At 33.5% G+C, this 17677-nt stretch overlaps 2 protein-coding genes across 2 annotated transcripts; one reads left to right on the forward strand and one right to left on the reverse strand.

Annotated features, from left to right (window-relative positions):
• The first annotated feature begins 4174 nt into the window (after positions 1-4174).
• Positions 4175-5781, forward strand: LOC132601557 (uncharacterized). Its single transcript, XM_060314636.1, has 3 exons — positions 4175-4499; positions 4939-5085; positions 5336-5781. The coding sequence occupies exons 1-3, from the start codon at positions 4175-4177 to the stop codon at positions 5779-5781; spliced, it is 918 nt and encodes a 305-aa protein (XP_060170619.1).
• A 594-nt stretch (positions 5782-6375) lies between these two features.
• Positions 6376-12682, reverse strand: LOC132601558 (uncharacterized). Its single transcript, XM_060314637.1, has 4 exons — positions 12650-12682; positions 12061-12171; positions 9603-9687; positions 6376-6727 (listed from the first exon to the last, which is right to left on the reverse strand). The coding sequence occupies exons 1-4, from the start codon at positions 12680-12682 to the stop codon at positions 6471-6473; spliced, it is 486 nt and encodes a 161-aa protein (XP_060170620.1). The 3' UTR covers positions 6376-6470.
• Between the last annotated feature and the right edge of the window lie 4995 nt (positions 12683-17677).

The following is a 17677-nucleotide window of genomic DNA, read 5'->3' on the forward strand; positions in this document are numbered from 1 at the left end:
AGTTTACTTCCATCCTTTTCTACAATTATTACACTTCATAAATATCTTTTTCACTTTATTTATCGTTTAATCTAAATTACTCATTGAAGTTCATTTTCCGCCACAACCTTATGCCACCTAAGACCAAGGTACTTTTTTTTATCTTGTCGTCTTGTGCCTTAATTATAACACCCCTTTCATTTGTTCAGTTGTTATTCTTCATTTTTCAGTTTTCACTAGTTTCTTCAACTTTTTTATTACTCTCCGACTAGTGGAATATGCCCAAGAAATTCTTGTTTTTAAGTTGACGACAGAATTCGTCAAACAGTTTATTTCTTAAAATATAAGATTCAATTAAATTTTCTAAAAGTTAAACTTATACGAAAGTATTTTTTGTATTATTTGTGTAATTCCATTTTAATGTGGAAAGAATATGTTGTTTAATGTTAAAAAAATATGATATTTAACAATATTTGAATTTGAATAGAAAGATAAAACTACTTAAATATTAATTTAAATTAAAAAAATAATGTATTTGAATTGAGATAGAAGAATCTTAGATTTGAAGAAGTGGCTAAATAAAAAATATAGTTTAATTCACGAACAGTTTTTTAACCGGGTCATATTTGATTGGGTATAAAATATAAGTTTAGTTAAATGATTTTGATGAGTTAAATAGGTATATCATTCAAAAAATTGACTTTAATGACATGGCATGCCAACTAGGAAAGAAGAAGGTTTTTGTAGTGTTTAGTATATTTTAAGGAAAATAGTAATAGTTGAGTGACTTTGTTGTCCTAAAAGAAACAAAAGTGATATTTGGAGGCAATTCTCCAAACTTGGGTGAACATCTAGGGAATTAACTCCAATCCCTACCTTTTTTTTTTTTTTGGCCACGATCATTGATTTTTTCAATGAGTGGCACAGCTAAGATTTTCACTAAAGAGAATCAAAATATATACTTCATATAAAATAAAATAAACATACCAAGAAGTCAAGGGGATTCAACATATAATATATACTAGTTTCTCCGAACGCTAGTTGTAGTATATAATTTTGTAATATAATACATATTAATACTCTTTAATTAAACTTTGAGTGAATAATTATATATGAAAGAATAAAGTGCAAGTTTGATCTACAACCTACCTACAAAAATGAACAATCAAAGTTTTTAACTGGATACATGTGACTGAATTCTAGAGTGTTTTGAGATGGTTGGGTGATTTGATCCGTGGGTTATCGGATCGGGTATTTTAATTGATTATGATTTTTTTTTTTGGCTTTTAATTTATCTACATGGAGGACACATCAGCTGGAAATTCCAACTGGACCGCGAGTGGCTACACAACACTAAGGTGTATGAGCTCGGGGGTGTATTTAAATTCACATAGTCAAGCTTAGGGGTGTTTTTAAGACTAGTTATAATTCGGGGACTAAAGTAATAATATGTGTCAAGTTTAGGGATGTTTTAACCATTTCAACCTTTTTCCATAAACACCAAATAGTTGTCTTCACTTTTTTCACTCTAGGCGTTTGGCTATGAAAACCAAATATTTTTCACTTTGTTTGGAATTTTGAAGTTGGAATTGAAGATGAAGTTGTGTTTGGTTATAGTTTTTACAAAGAATATTTGGTAGTCCTGAAAGTCAAAATAGTAGAAAAAAAGTGCAAATAAGATCAGTTTTTCGAATTCCAAATAAAACTTCATAGCCAAACGTTGATTTTCAAATAAAGTAAAAAAAAAAAAAAAAAACCGAAAAAAAGTGAAAATTTATCATGGTCAAACGGGTCCTTATCACTCACAAAAATTCGAAAACAACTCAAATTTATATTTATGGCCGAACACAATTGCAATTCCCAAGTATCATTTTTTCAATTTGAAAAACAAAATTGTACTTTTTTCAAATACTCACAATTTTCATGGCCAAATGGGCCTAAAAACAGGGGAGGCCAGTGAATGCGAGTTTAAGAGAGAAATCCGCTGCTGCTTGCGTTTATAAGAATTTTTATTCAGTAAATTGTCCCTGCTTGCATTTTTAATCGCTATTATAAATGTTCTTTCACTTTATCAAGGAGAAAAGAAGACAAGTAGGTAGCTCCAATGGCAAGAGCACTCCACTCCCGTTAATTTGAACTAATTAGGGTTCAATAAGGTGAACAAATTAATTTTCCAATAACAGAATTAGCAAAAACATACCTAGCTCATCTCAATGGTGGGTTATGAACAAGTTAAGACTAAATTATGATGCAGTAAATATAATCAGGGGTGGGCATGGTACGGTATCAGAAACTTCGGTTCGGTAATTTCGGTTTTTAAAAGTACTATACCATTATCCTATCAAATTAATTCGGTATGGTCCGCTATTTTTAAGTTCCGTATTTTGCGGTACGGTAACTGGGTAACCTTAATTTGTTCGATTTCGACTTACATATACTCTGACTTTGGCTATTCAAGAAACATTTCAATTACATCATAGTAACACCATACACATATAAAAATATTCAAAAGAAAATACAAGCAATTTTCTTCGTTAATCTATTTCACAAAAGACACATTTCAATCCAGATACTTAGCTACACAAAAAGGGCATTTCAATCAATTATATTATACTAACACCTTACACATGTAAAAATATTGAAAAGAAAGACAAACAATTCTAACGTCTAAACAATTATTTTGTACTAATATTAGTTTATATATTTGTTAGTTTCATAATAATATATATGAATTTATATACTTTGGTACGGTATTCGGTACTTCAGTATTTTCTTTATAAATACCGAATATCATACCATATATCAAAAAAATTGAAATGCGTACCAAATACCATAATACTAAAACCACCGTATTAAAAATTCGATTTCCGTATGATAATCGGTATCTACATGCCCACCCCTAAATACAAGCGATTTGGAATTAGTTATGTGAGTTATAGGTCGCAGGTTAATGAGTAATCAAGTGAAATTGGATAATTGAAAGGGGAATTTGGGGAATCCATTAATCTGAGGGTGTATTTAAAAACTTTCTGAAGGATGGGGTAAATTTTGGCCACATAATATAATAAAAGATAGATGTGAGCAATATATTAAAGTAGAGGGACAAATTTGGCTATTTTCATTAATTTAAGTCAAACAACAACTTCATTAACGAGCAAAATCTCCCCCATATATATAGGATGTAGGCAGGGGCGGATCTATTAAGGGTCGGGGGGTGCCACGCCACCCGCAAGTTTCGCTCGAAACCGTGTGTATATATATGTATATATACAGACACTATGTACAAATATTTAAAGTGGCACCCTCACTACAAAGTGACCCGGTGGTGCCAGTGGTGAAAGGCTTTGATTCCTTCTCTCTAGTCGCGCAAATCGAGTCCCAGCGACTGCATGCTGCACTTTATATTTATTTTTTTTTACTCTTGCTGCTTAACAATGAGCAGTAGCAACGTGACTCGGCAGAGTAGTGGGTACAAAACAATTCCCAATTTCCCATTAACTTTATATTCTCTTTTCTCATTTCTATAATTGTTGTTGACTTAATTTAATTTATTAACCTTTGACTTTTTATTTTTTAAAGTTAAAAATAGAAGTTTCCCTCTGTTCCTTCTCATAAAAAAAAAAAAAAACCCCTCTCTCTTCTCAATTCTCATCAAAGAAACAAACCCTCTCTTCTCAATTCTCATCAACTAAACAAACCCTCTTCATTGCTCCAAAGCCAAAATCCCATTCGGCTGCTTCCTCCATTGACCCATTGTAAGGATCTTTTCGTCTTTCTTTCTTGATTTCTTTTGAGTTTTTTTTCTTACAAAAATGCTTTTTTGTGTTAAAATTGTAATCTTGCTTGTGAGCTTTGTACATTTATGTATAAAAGTTTTCATTTTCCTTGTGGGTTTTGTACATTTCCGTATAAAAGTTGTAATCTTGATTGTGGGTTTTGCACATTTATGTATAAAAGTTGTAATTTTTCTTGTGGGTGTGTATTGTTTTATAGAAAAGTTGTAATCTTGCTTGTGCTTTTTGTAGAGTTATGTATAAAAGTGTAATTTTGCTTGTGGGTATGTACATTTTTGTAAAGAAGCCGGCATATTGCTTTGTGTGTTTTTTGTTGGCTGCTTAAATTTGTGGTGCTTTATCTCAAATTGTGAGTTGAATTGAACTTTCATTTTGTAGGGAAGTGCTTTGATTCTCTGAAGATGGATAAAGTCCTCACAAAATTTAATTGTTCTCAACCAAGTTCCAGTATGGATGCCAATCGTTCTCAACTCATAGATGTGCTCAATTTAGGATCGCTTGAAGCCGATCCAGGAGAAAGGATACCCATTACTAAATATAACCCTCGAATTCAGGACGAAGTAAGGAGACATTATATTCAAACAGGACCTTGTGAACCTTTACTGAAAAAATTTCCTACAACTCAAATAGGAAATAGAGGTCGTCAATTTGTTTCAAGTTGGTACAAAGGTCCACATTCTAATTGCTTGGAGTATAGCATGAAGAAGGATGCCGCATATTGCCTATGTTAGTACTTGTTCAAAATGAATTTGTACATGGAATTGCGGGTCAGTTTTATACGAAAAATGGTTTTAGGAGTTGGAATAGGGCTCTTGAAAGGTTCCGTTTGCATGTTGGTAAGGTTAATAGTGTCCATAATAAATGTTTCAAGAAGATGCTAGATTTGTCAAATCATCATCAATCAATTCAAGTTGTTCTTGAAAAGCATTCTGAGAAGGAAAAAGTGATTATCGAATGCGTTTGGAAGCCTCAATTTATGTGGCAAGACTTCTTTTGCACCATGGGTTGCCTTTTCGAGGTCATGATGAAAGTGAATCTTCAACAAATCAAGGCTTCTTTCTAGGATTTTTGCGGTGGCACGGGGATAAACATCCGGATGTGGCAAAAGTGATATTAAAAAATGTTCCACAATATGATACTTTGACTTGTCCTATGATCCAAAAAGATATTGTCCACGCTTGTGCAAAAGAAACGGTGAAAGCTATAATTGGAGACTTGAATGGAGATTACTTTGGTATATTAGTGGATGAGTCCAAAGATATCTCACACAAAGAACAAATGACTCTCGTGTTGCAGTATGTTGATAACAATGGTGAGGTGGTAGAACGATTTATCGGTCTAGTCAATGTTAGTGATACATCGGCATGCTCGTTTAAAGAAAGAAATCTACTCTTTGCTTTCCAATAACTCGCTAAGTCCATCCAAAATACATGGACAAGGTTATGATGGAGCTAGTAATATGAGAGGAGAGATAAATGGTCTCAAAACTTTAATTATGAAAGATAGTCCATCGGCATATTACATTCATTGTTTTGCTCATCAATTGCAATTAACACTTGTAGCTATTGCTAAAAAACATGAGGATGTTGAAGACTTCTTTGATCATGTTACTAATGTGTTGAATGTTGTTGGAAGATCTTTTAAGCGTAGAGATTTGATTTGTCATCATCAAGCTGAAAAGTTGGAGCAGTTACCTGAATCAGGTGAAGTTCATACTAGACGGGGACTAAATCAAACGCGCGGACTTCAAAGACCAGGTGATACTCGTTGGGGATCACATTTCAAAACATTAGATAACTTTATTATTATTTTCTCAACTATTGTTCATGTGCTTGAAGTGATTAAACATGAAGGTTCCACCTTAAGTGATAGAAATCAAGCAAAATATCTTTTGACTGAGATTAAAACATTCAAATTTGTTTTTGTGCTTCACTTGATGTTGAAAGTGATGGCAATGTCAAATGAGTTGAGCAAAATTTTACAAAAAAAAGGATCAAGATATTATTAATGTCGTGGAGTTCCTTAACATTGCAAAAGAAAGATTGCAACATATGAGGGAAACTGGATGGAAGCCTTTGTTGGATGATGTTTCCTCATTTTGTGATGCACAAGATATTTTGATTCCCAAGTTAGATGAGTCTTATTTTCCTGGAAAGTCAAAGCGTAAGTCTTCTGGTGTTTGCTATTCACACCACTTGCGTATTGAAATCTTTTGTGCTGTGATTGATGTGCAACTTCAAGAGCTTAATGATCGCTTTCATATAGCGAGTAGTGATTTGCTTCTTCGGATGGGTAGCTTGAATCCCATCAATTCTTTTGCTAATTTTGATAAAGGTAGAATCATGACTTTAGCAAAGTGTTACCCAGATGAGTTTGATGAAATATAGATTCGAGATTTGAGTTACCAACTCGATACTTTCATATTTCACACGCGAAGTGGTAATCCCAGGTTCTCCAACTTGCAAGGAATTCGTGATTTGGCAAAAGCATTGGTTGAGGCAAATCTTATGGATACTTATTCACTTGTGAAATTAACTCTGATCTTACCTGTTGCTACCGCACCTGTGGAAAGAGCATTCTCATCCATGAAGCGGATCAAAAATGAAGTGCGGAATAGCATTGGTGATCAATATTTGAATGATTGTTTAGTTTGTTACATAGAGCGTGATGTATTCACAAATGTAAGTAATGATATCGTCATTGATCATTTTCAGAAGATGAAACCTCGTCGAGGACAATTGTAAATGAATGATGGATATTTATGATATTAGTAATATTATTAGAAGTTTTATGCTTTTCTCTTATGTATATTGCTATAAATAAATGTTTCATAGGAAAAGACGAATAACCCGAATCAAAGCCCGAAAAGACGAAGCCCAAATTGATTGAATGACGCATGGCACCCGGAAACTTCAAATCCTGGATCCGCCTCTGGATGTAGGCTAACCAAGCTCCTTTAAAAGAAACAATGTCAAACATCTCACAGAAAACAATCCATTATTCATATGCTCACATTAAACGATAAATGTCTTTCTGAATTATAATTTTTCAATGATACTTGTCTATTCGTTTGTTGTTAGGATATATTTTTGAACCACATATATACTAAATTTTATCATCTCTTTAATTAAAGTCTTTCTTCATTGAAGTACATGTTTCATTTGCGTATTGTGCTATTCATCACTCTCACCTTAAATGTATAGTATTTTTATGAAGTCTAATACATTGGCATAGTGGTCAAAAAATTAAATCGTCTGAAATAATTGCAGCAAAAGCAATTAGCACTATTATCAACGGTGTGACTATAACATTAAGTTGATTCTTCAAGATATACATATTTCTAACCAAAATCTTTATCGAAATATTTTTCTTCGCGTGAAACGCACAATATTAACAATTTTGAACACTTCAAAGTTAAGATTCTTTTATGAAAAATCTGTCAAGAACCAACATATAAATCAAAAGTACTAAGCAACATCACATATCCCGAAATATTTATCTTATCAAAGCTTAGGGAGTATCAAGGTGCATGGATCAATAAATTTAGATAAATCCTTCTAAGCTATGGCAAAAATATAAAACTGACTTCATAGCAAATAGAGCAACACTTTTATTTCTATATAGTCGTCCCGTTATGAATATACCATCCGTTAAGGATATTCTTTTGAAACATAAATGTTGTGAAGGGCATAAGAAAAATATAGGGTACGAGTTCATTTCACTCGATGTCACTATTTTTTAATAAATGAACTCATAGTTTTGATTAAATAAGCTACCATATCTTCCATACTGCACATATTTTCCATACGTGTAGGAGCTCTTAATTTTTGAAGTTTGAGGGTAAATTACTACTAAAAAAAACAGGTTTTACCGACCTCAAAAAATGGCTATTTTCGACCTCATGAGATCGGTTTTGGCCAAAAACCGACCTCAAAATCAGGTCGGAAAACAGTGGGTCGGAATTATTACCGACCTCATGAGGTAGGTAAAGTTTTTTTAGCTGGGTATTAATTAAATAAAATACCGACCTCATTAGGTCGGTAAATTATATTAATAATATAATGATATGAGTTTACCGACCTCCTGAGGTCGGTAATTTATATGAACATATGATATATTTTGCATAAAACCGACCTCATGAGGTCGGTAATTTGCAATTTCTAGATAATTTTGCAGAAAACCGACCTCATGAGGTCGGTAATTTGCAATTTCTGGGAATATTTTGCAGAAAACCGGCCTCATGAGGTCGGTAATTTGCCATATGTTGGATAATTTTGCAGAAAACCGACCTCATGAGGTCGGTAATTTGCAATTTCTGGGAAAATTTTCCAGAAAACCGACCTCATGAGGTCGGTAATTAGCAGTTTCTGGGTAAATTTTGCCCATAACCGACCTCATGAGGTCGGTATTCTGCAAAAAAAATTGTAGCACCTAGCTGTTACTCCAGCTGCCTCTCTGTCAAGATGAAAATAATTTTACTTTCAACTAAAACGAGCTCAAATAGCTGCCAACAATACACCAAACTACTATAAATACATAAAACAATAAGCTACTATTACAACACATATATTACAACCACCAAAACATCAAATTCAATTCGAAACTACTTCAAAGTTGAATAAAAACGTCAATCAAACATTCACAAGAGACATTAATTAAGCTACTTCAACCTTCGCAAACATCAAAACAACATTAAACTACTTCAACATTTGTAAACATCCACAAAACATTAAACTAGTCTACACTAAGTTAGTATACAACATTAGACTACTTCACCCTCGCAAATCCACAAATCCACCAAACATTAACATTCAAACATTCTAATCGCTCCTGCTATGCTTTGACCTACCTCTACCCCCTGCAATTTGTGATTAGACAATTACAGTATTTATGAGCATTGTGGACCATGGAAGAGAGTTTAACATTCATTTACTCTTCATCATATATTTAGAACAATAGAGATTTCAAGTGACAATCTACACAACGAGAAAACTGGAACCCATTGAGACTTGTTATAACTAAGGTTCAAGAAGATTTCTAACTCTGTTAATTTATGCATGCAAAAGTAACAGCCAAAATATATGGAGAAAAAATCACAAGTATCAACGGAACCAAAAGGAAAAGAGGAAGCAAACAAATACGTGCAGACAAAAAATGAAGTTGATTAAATCAAGCAGGTCAAGTGGATAGACAGTAAAAGCGAATTATTCCAATAACCAAGTTAACTCACATACTTGTATTAATCAAACTCCATAATATTCATGCCTTCAGTGATGAGAAAATGAAAGAAAGATTCAATTAAGTTGTTTTCTCTCAGAAGGAATGCACACTTCGAGAAGCATAAAGAGAGACCCAGAATCTCCTCCGACAAGTTTTAAATGGGCACGAGTTAATGTAATATACTCTACTTTCAATAGAACTATGGTCGGAACTGCACAATTCAAACAAAGATTGACAATGATATGATATTTCTTTTTCTATTTATGATCAATGTGAGAGATACTCCAACTTTTCTAATACTCCTTTCATCCCATTTATGTGAGACACTCTCTGGACTGAGTTGTTCTAACTTCTTCAACACACTTATACAACTAGTAAATACAAGTCTCAAGAATTCAAATTCATCGAAGAATCCAACTTTAACTACACACTAAGCTTCCTATCAAATAAAAGGAAATACACAAGCAAAGTCCCTAACCTCCATAGCTAGTTGACTCTAAAATTGTATGAGTGATGGGAAAAGCAACTAATACTTTGAAGCCATCATCTTAGAAAAACCAAAAGAATGAATCAGCAAATTTAAGCTCAGAATTATGAAATTATGCTTACCTTCAGCATCATCTTCATCTTTGTCATCCTCATCATCTTCATCTTCATCGTCGTCATCATCATCCTCAATAATTGGCTCCTCAGACTACAAAAGAAGATTATATTTGGTTAGACAATGTTTTAAAAAAAATATACTCATTGACCAAAGCTGACATTGAGCACCAAGAAATGATAATAGTTCATTACTTCTACCATAAAAGAAGAGGACCAATGAAGTATTTAGATATCACATATAAAATCTGCAAGACTATTTCATTTTTTCTGTTGTTCTCTATTGCATATGTGTATATATATCTTTTTCCACAAAAATAATCCAATATCCAATAGCAGGTATAACCTTTATAAATACGGAAAACAAGGATGCACCATTTTGATTTATTCATGAAAGAACAAACAGAAGATGCTTAAAAATATTGCAGCAACTACAATATTGGAAGTCTAAATAACTTCATGAAATTTCTCATCTGTATGAAATTCAAGTTCAGCAAGGATTCAAATAAACAAATACAGCTAAATTTAGCTACTCTAAAACATTTAACCACATCAACTATTGTACAGATGATAACTACAATTGATATTCGCCCGATTTTTAACTCAATTGGCCTGACTTATAACTTGCGAGCCAACGCCAAATGAACATAAACAAATTTTAACAATTAATTTTCTTCTACTAAAAGCTTTAACATCCCTCTTTGCTGCCCTCCCCTTTACAATTTCCTACCTACCGCCTTAGAATATCCATTACAACAATAACAAGTTAGAAATCAAAATGCAAGTTCAGCAAGGATTCAATTACACAAATATAGCTAAATTTAGTTACTCTAAAACATTTAATCACATCAACTATATTCTACAGATGATAACTACAATTGATATTCCAGCTTCAAAAAAGATGATAATTACACCTGAAGCACTAAAAAAAGTCACAGAAAGAGTATAAGATCTTCCGATATTTCTCTCGAAAGGACGAACTCAATGTGAGGAGCACATTCCTGCATGTCTCTATATGGCCCGGTTTTTAACTCAATTGGACCGACTTGCAACTTGTGAGCCAACACCAAATGAGCAAATTTTAACAGTTAATTTTTCTCCTGCTCGAAAAGCTTTAACATCCCTCTTTATAATTTCCTACTTACCGCCTTAGATCTCCATCACAACAAGAAGTTAGAAATCAAAAGGCAACTACAATTTTAGCCTATAATTAACCCAAAAAATAGAACTTTATGTCTATAAAGTATAAACTACAATGGAAAAGACCAAGAGGCCACCCTATTAGATCTTGATCATTTACATGGACCTACTTTTCATTCCATTTGTGGGAATTCGATGATTTATAAGCCATCCCTAACAGTGGCGAATCCAGGATATTTACTAAAGGGGTTCAAAACTATAGAGAGGTAAACACATGAAGAAGCCAAGGGGGTTCAACATCTACTATATATGCATAAGAAATAATTTAACCTTGTATAAACAGTTTGCTTTTTCACCCACTTGCCCCTTACTGGCTCTGCCCCGGGTCCCTAACGAGTGATCGACTCAAACACATAGCCTCAAAAAACTCAAAACTTTCACTCAAAAGATATTATTTATCATGTCCCATAGTGAACTAGTTAATCTCTTTCACACACACACAAGAAAAAACATCTAACCCAAACTAACAGCTGCCAGAGCAAACTCACTATTTCTATTAACAACCTTAAAAGATTCAAAATTTTCGAACTAAATACCATCTACAAAGTGAATCATCAATTTTTTTGTGTTATCCTTTATTTATCTTATAGATCCCAATAATTCATTTCAAGAAGAAGAAAAAAACAATGACCACCCCACAAATCAGCAAATCAAGGAACACTTAACTCTTACTAGATATAATGAAACTATAAAATCAAGTCAAATTACTATAAAACCTTAAAAAAAACCTCACATGCACTGCTAGCTAATAATATTTTCAGAGCTTTATGTTACATATTTGTATGGAAAAAAAAAAAAGAGAATAGAATTACTTCAATTTTCTGTTGTTCGAGATGAGCGGCTAAGATCTCTTCTTGAGATTGAAATCGGAATTCTAAAATCACAGAATATGAAGAACGTTGAGTTCTTCAAGCATGCAACAGATTAAAACAAACTTTAAGCTCAAATAGTATTACACAACAAGGTTTAGCACAAGCAAAGATCCTATTTCAATTTTCAGCAGATTTATGGCCCAAATAGAGATTCCCAACACTTAACCTTCAAAGAAATTAAAAACCCAGCAGATTTCAAGACATCCAACTTCGATTTTAGCACAAAGAAAATAGTACAAACAAGATTTTAGCAATAATAAGCAAAAAAAGACAGATTTATGCACAAACAAGACATACCCAATATTTTTAACTCCTATTTCACATTTAACTTCGGAGACAACAAAGACACAGAAAAAGGAGACGAAGCCCTAACATAGAGAGAAACAAAAACATACCTGGTGCTCGAGATTGTGGATAGGTTTAGAGAGAGGGGGACCTAAAAAACGTGAGAGGGAAAGAGAGAGAAATGAGAAGGGTTTAATTGGGGTTGTTTTAATTTTATTTGGCTAATATTACCGACCTCATGAGGTCGGTATATTTAATTATTTTATTTTTAATTTAAAAGCATACCGACCTCACGAGGTCGGTTTATCAAAAATTATTTTTAAATTATTTTTAATAAACCGGTCTCGTGAGGTCGGTATTATTTTAAATTAAAAATAAAATTATAATATTTACCGTCAATTAAATTTCCGACCTAGTGAGGTCGGTACATTATTTTTAAAAATTTTGATATAATATTACCAACCTCATGAGGTCGGTTTATTTTAAAAAAGAATTGAAAAATAAATATTACGATTTTACCGACCTCATGAGGTCGGTTTTTTTCCGACCTCAACTGAGGCTATCTACTCTTTCTTCGGAACCTGACTCTATCTTCGACTACCAAAAAGCGAAAGAAGCCCGCATGCCCCCTCTTCTTTCCCCCTATCGCTAGGGGCCTCGCTTATCACATCAGTCTAACATGAGCTATTATTCCACAACCCCCTTATTAGTAGCCGAAGTAAAGGCCAGCATGAGATCAAAGTCACTTGCTGTCACGACCCAACCCCGTGGGCCGTGACTAATGCCCGAGATGGACACCCATACACGCTTACTTACCAAATCAGCATATCAATTATCTTTCGAATTCCATTCGGAAACATATCAAACAGAACTTCAGACATCATAGATCCGCATCAAAACCATATGAAACAGCTTATGGAAATCAAGGATAGTAGCCATCCTAGTGGCTCTAAGAATAGGAGTTTCTTTGAAACCATACATATACGTCATTTGTTCGTTTCATAAAGATCATGCCAAAAGAAAGAAAGGGTAAGCCTTACATACCTTGCCCGCTTTCTACGCTAGTCCGAACTTAAGTCTTTGACTTCGCAAGATCTACAACAATATTCATACATACCAAACATTAGCCATAAACACTTAGAGTCCAATTCTAAACCAACACTTAATCTACAGAAATTTCGGCAGCATTTCCCCTGTAAATACACCATCCCCGAGAATCCAACTCGGCCATATCATCAACAACAAATCCGAGAATTTAACTCGGCCAACTTAGCAACAACAATGCCAACAGTTATTCCAACAATATCGACAATCAATTCAAAACACATTCCAATGTTAACAACTTCTTTCTACAAACTTCGACAGCGTTCCATTTATGTTATATTCATAATTGCTTACATATTCAAGTTCTAATCCGCAACCATTCAAACAATATTCAAGAATACTTCAAACAATCCGTACAATATTCACAATAATCCAACCCATATGTTATGCCACCCGAAGCCTTCCAAATAGAACAAGAACAATAACAACACATTTTCTTCCTTCAATTTCATGAACTTCACCAACAATTCACACACTAACAACATTGTTTTCCATAATCACAAGAAATGGCTTTTAACATCACATTAGTTTCTAAACAACTCTCCAACACTTACAACTTCAACTAGAATCATCAAACTTTCATTATCAACATAGAATTCAGACAACAACAATCAAAATACTAAGTAAAATTGATTCATTCTCTTCTATACCACATAAGCACCACACGGCCATAACACTATATCCATATTTTCATGAATTTCACTCATTTCTACACACTACAACATACACAATCATCCATAACATATAAAAGAAGATTGATTTTTACCTTTTCCACTTATCTTCTTTCTTGGCTAAAGTTGCTCCATGCAAGAATAGATGTTTTTCTTGCTCCAATAATTATATCACGTTAAAGAGGACCCTTTAATTAGTAGGAATACTAGAAGAAAATAATTTTTGATCAAAGTTTTCTAGGGGTCAATTTTTGGTGGTCATGGCCGAATGGCCTTGTTGTTTTTTTCTCCTCTCAAAGTTTCTTGAATCTTCTTGTGTTGAAGATGAAATAATACATGGGTCATCCTTTAGACTTATTTATTTTGCTCCCATATGGGCCTTGGCCCATTTATTTTTGGACGGCCAAATGGCCCCTTAAGTTCAAGCCCACTTTTTTTTTTTTTTTTTTTTGTAATTCATGAAAAATTATTCTCCAAATTTCAAATTTGCCCTTAGCCTTCCTCCATATTTCTATGAGTCATCTTGCGAATTTCCCTTTTTACCCCTAACCTTTCTTAATATGTCCACTTCAAAAACTTTCATGAACAACTTGTGTGCTACACAGAATCAAAATATAACCTTGTCCTTAACTTCCCGCGATTATCTTGAATTATCCGAATGTACAAAATGCGGGATATAACACTTGCCGTCCGTTCGCTCTCTGTTCAACAAAGACTCGGTTTGCGCGTCTACCGGGGCACCATACTGACTTTTTGATTTATGATATAAGGAGTGCACTCCACTTCATAAAGAGTGAATAGCAGACGCCGTCAGGTATCTTGCAGATGTGGACGAGTTGCCCGAAGAGGAGTGAATCCCCACTCTCATTGAGTTCCGGTTTTTTGAGGTCGGAAAATCCAGTTTTTTTAGTAGTGAAAGATTCTTCACATTTCAACTTATATTAGGATCACTTGAGAGAGTTTTTTTTTTTTTTTTTTTTTGGTTATCTGCATTGCAAGTATGTTGGCGTGTTACATAAATTTACTAATAAATCAAGATCTGTGTCTAACACAAATGAAAGTGGATTTAGTGACAACTTTGAGTTTACTGCTATAGACAAAGTAAATTTTAAGTACACAACTCATCCAGAAAGAAAACAAATATAAGAAGAGTAGTGGCAAGTTGTTTCTAAAGAGTTCAACACCCATCGTTCTTTCAATAATATTACTAATTTTGTTCAACTTTTGTCATATTCCACTAAATGTACATACGGTTCTTTACATGTGCGTAAATAATATCTTTTTACGAAAAAGCCGCAAATATGCAATACCTCGGCATTGCTGGTGAACAATATGAGTAAATATCAATTTAAGACGATAAGTACCCCAAATCTACTTACATGATCGATGAATAGCAATAATGGTCGATAACGCTTCTACAAAATCTTAATTATGCCACTGAAAGTCACATAAAATAAGTTCTAATGAATCGTCTCCTTGTGACAACTCTTGTTTTTACGTCTTTTCTTTTTATCGAGAGAAACACTTTTATCAAAGAGATGGTAGAAATAACTTGGAAAATTAACTAATAACGATTGTTTTATTTGACACTTTGTGAAATGCAAGTAGAAAAGCTCACCGAAATACAAAAAATTATAGAAAGTTTTTTGAATTCCCAATATCAACTGGATAAACCATCTAAAGCTCCAATGAAGGAAAAAGGCAAAGCGACTCTATCTCAAAGATAGAGTTCGGAAAATCTGTAATTATAAATAGTTTGACTTTATGCTTTAGGGTAAAGGTCGATGATTCTTTCCCCTCTCGAATTAAAGCACTATTAAATTTTTACCAAGTTTCATCTGATATATGAGGTCCTATTCTTTTTCCCTTATAGTTCTTATTCAATAAAATTTAAAAATTCCACTTTGAATGATATTATTCATAGTTCTTCAGCATAAGCTATTATATTACTGGCTTCTTTATTAGTTGTTTGCTTCATCACTCAGGAAAAGTCTCAAGTACTATTCTTGACATGGTCTTATTTCTACCTTTATTCGTATTCACTTCCAATTATATAGTACTCCGTAAATAATTAGTTATCTATCAATGCCGTTCTTTTTCACACGCCGTTCTTTTTCACACACAAAAAAGTCTTTTTATAAAAAACAAAAGTACTTTCATAAGCATCTAAATTAGTAAAAATCGCTATTCTCTTCATCATTGGAGTCTAAACTTTTGGAGATAAAATTAGAGAATTGCAAAAAAAAAATAAAAAAAAATCATGTAATAAATGAATCTACTATTATATCAGTAGAAATTTTTTTGTATCCCAATATGTATATGTATATCAAACCGAATAAATGAGACACATATTTTTTTTAATAATTATTTTGTATATCATTTACGAATGACTTTGTATCAAAATCGTGAGAAACTCAATAAAAAAGTTAGCAAGTGGAACATTAGGATACTAATACACTACTTACGAGTATTGTGGTGATGGTTTGAGAGATTTACGGATATGTTTTGAGAAATTTAAGGTGATAGATTTTGAGGAGTGGAAGATTTTCGGAAGTGAGAGAATGAGTTCAAAATTTTGGAAACTATTTTAACGAGAAACTTTGATGGTTTAGGAGATTTATAAATATGATTTGAGAGATTTAGAAGATCAGTGGAAGATTTTCAGAAGAGAGAATCTTTACCGGTTATTAAACACAAAACTATAGCCGAAAAACGTAGGAATTTGATACCTTTGCCGAAATTTTGAAGTATGGGTATTTTATTCCATTTGTTTCTCCATATTGCATACCCGGTGCCAATTTTTTAAAAAAGAAATAAGAAAAAGGTATGTGGGTTGGCAAACATATGAACTGTATATACGATAGATAGCTATAGTTTCAAAACATTACGATACATAACTACATTTAGATTTTGTAGCAGATTACTTAAAAAAGACATATCAATCTTTGTTCTTGGAGGCTCTAGAATCAAGAACCTCTAATCTGCTTCTTCTGTCATCGCTACCGGTCCGAGCAGAAATCATATGCACAAATCTTCCAGTAACTTGGTGAATCAAGAATACTCCACATCCCATAAGTTTAAGGTCTGAGCAGAAATCATATGCACAATTCTTCCTGCAACTTGGTTATCAAGATCCCGCTAGCCATTGGGTGTTATTCTGTTTTCACTAGGTAAGGAAAAAGCGAGAACACTATGGGACTGTAGAGATTATTATTGAAGAAGGTAAAAAAAGGGTACTAAAAGGAAGCACACCAATGATGAAAACGAGATACAGTGACCTGCATTTTAATTTTTTTGGTGCACCCAGTTATTGAAAAAAAAATTATTTACTATCTAAAATTTGAACATCCTTAGTGAAATTTCTGACTCCTCCACTAGGTCAGAGCAGACATCATATGCACAATTCTCCCAACAACTTGGTAATCAGGATCCTGCTAGCCATTGGGTGTTATTCTGTTTCCACTAGGTAAAAGGTAAAAAAAAAATGAGAACACTATGGGTTGTGGAGATTATCTTTGAAGACGACAAAGAAAGGGTACTAAAAGGAAACACACCAATGATGAAAACGAGATGCAGTGACCTGTATTTTAATTTTTTTGGTGCACCTAGTTATTTGGAAAAAAAAAAGTATTTACTATCTAAAATTTGAACACTCTTCGTGAAATTCCTGGCTCCTCCACTGTAGATCCGAGCAGAAATCATATGCACAATTCTTCCAACAACTTGGTGATCAGGTTCCCACTAGCCATAGGATGTGATTCTTGTTCCCACTAGGTACAACAACAACAACAACCCAGTGAAATCCCACATCGTGGGGTCTGGGGAGGGTAGAGTGTACGCAGACCTTACTCCTACCAAGGTAGGACCTTGTTGTTATATCCCGCATTTTGTACATTCGGATAATTCAAGATAATTGCGGGAAATTAAGAGAAAGGCTACGTTCTTGATCTTG

This window comes from Lycium barbarum, chromosome 7 (assembly GCF_019175385.1).
Source record: "Lycium barbarum isolate Lr01 chromosome 7, ASM1917538v2, whole genome shotgun sequence".
Taxonomy (NCBI): Eukaryota; Viridiplantae; Streptophyta; class Magnoliopsida; order Solanales; family Solanaceae; genus Lycium; species Lycium barbarum.

Coding starts and splice junctions, on each gene's coding strand:
- LOC132601558 (XM_060314637.1), bottom strand. CDS start 12,682: ATGCTGGCCTTTACTTCGGCTACTAATAAGGGG. Junction 12,172..12,649: donor CTTCGGCTACTAATAAGGGG/GTTGTGGAATAA, acceptor CGGTAATATTAG/CCAAATAAAATTAAAACAAC. Junction 9,688..12,060: donor TCCACAATCTCGAGCACCAG/GTATGTTTTTGT, acceptor CTTCTTTTGTAG/TCTGAGGAGCCAATTATTGA.
- LOC132601557 (XM_060314636.1), top strand. CDS start 4,175: ATGGATAAAGTCCTCACAAAATTTAATTGTTCTCAACCAAGTTCCAGT. Junction 4,500..4,938: donor GGATGCCGCATATTGCCTAT/GTTAGTACTTGT, acceptor TGATCCAAAAAG/ATATTGTCCACGCTTGTGCA. Junction 5,086..5,335: donor GCAGTATGTTGATAACAATG/GTGAGGTGGTAG, acceptor TAACACTTGTAG/CTATTGCTAAAAAACATGAG.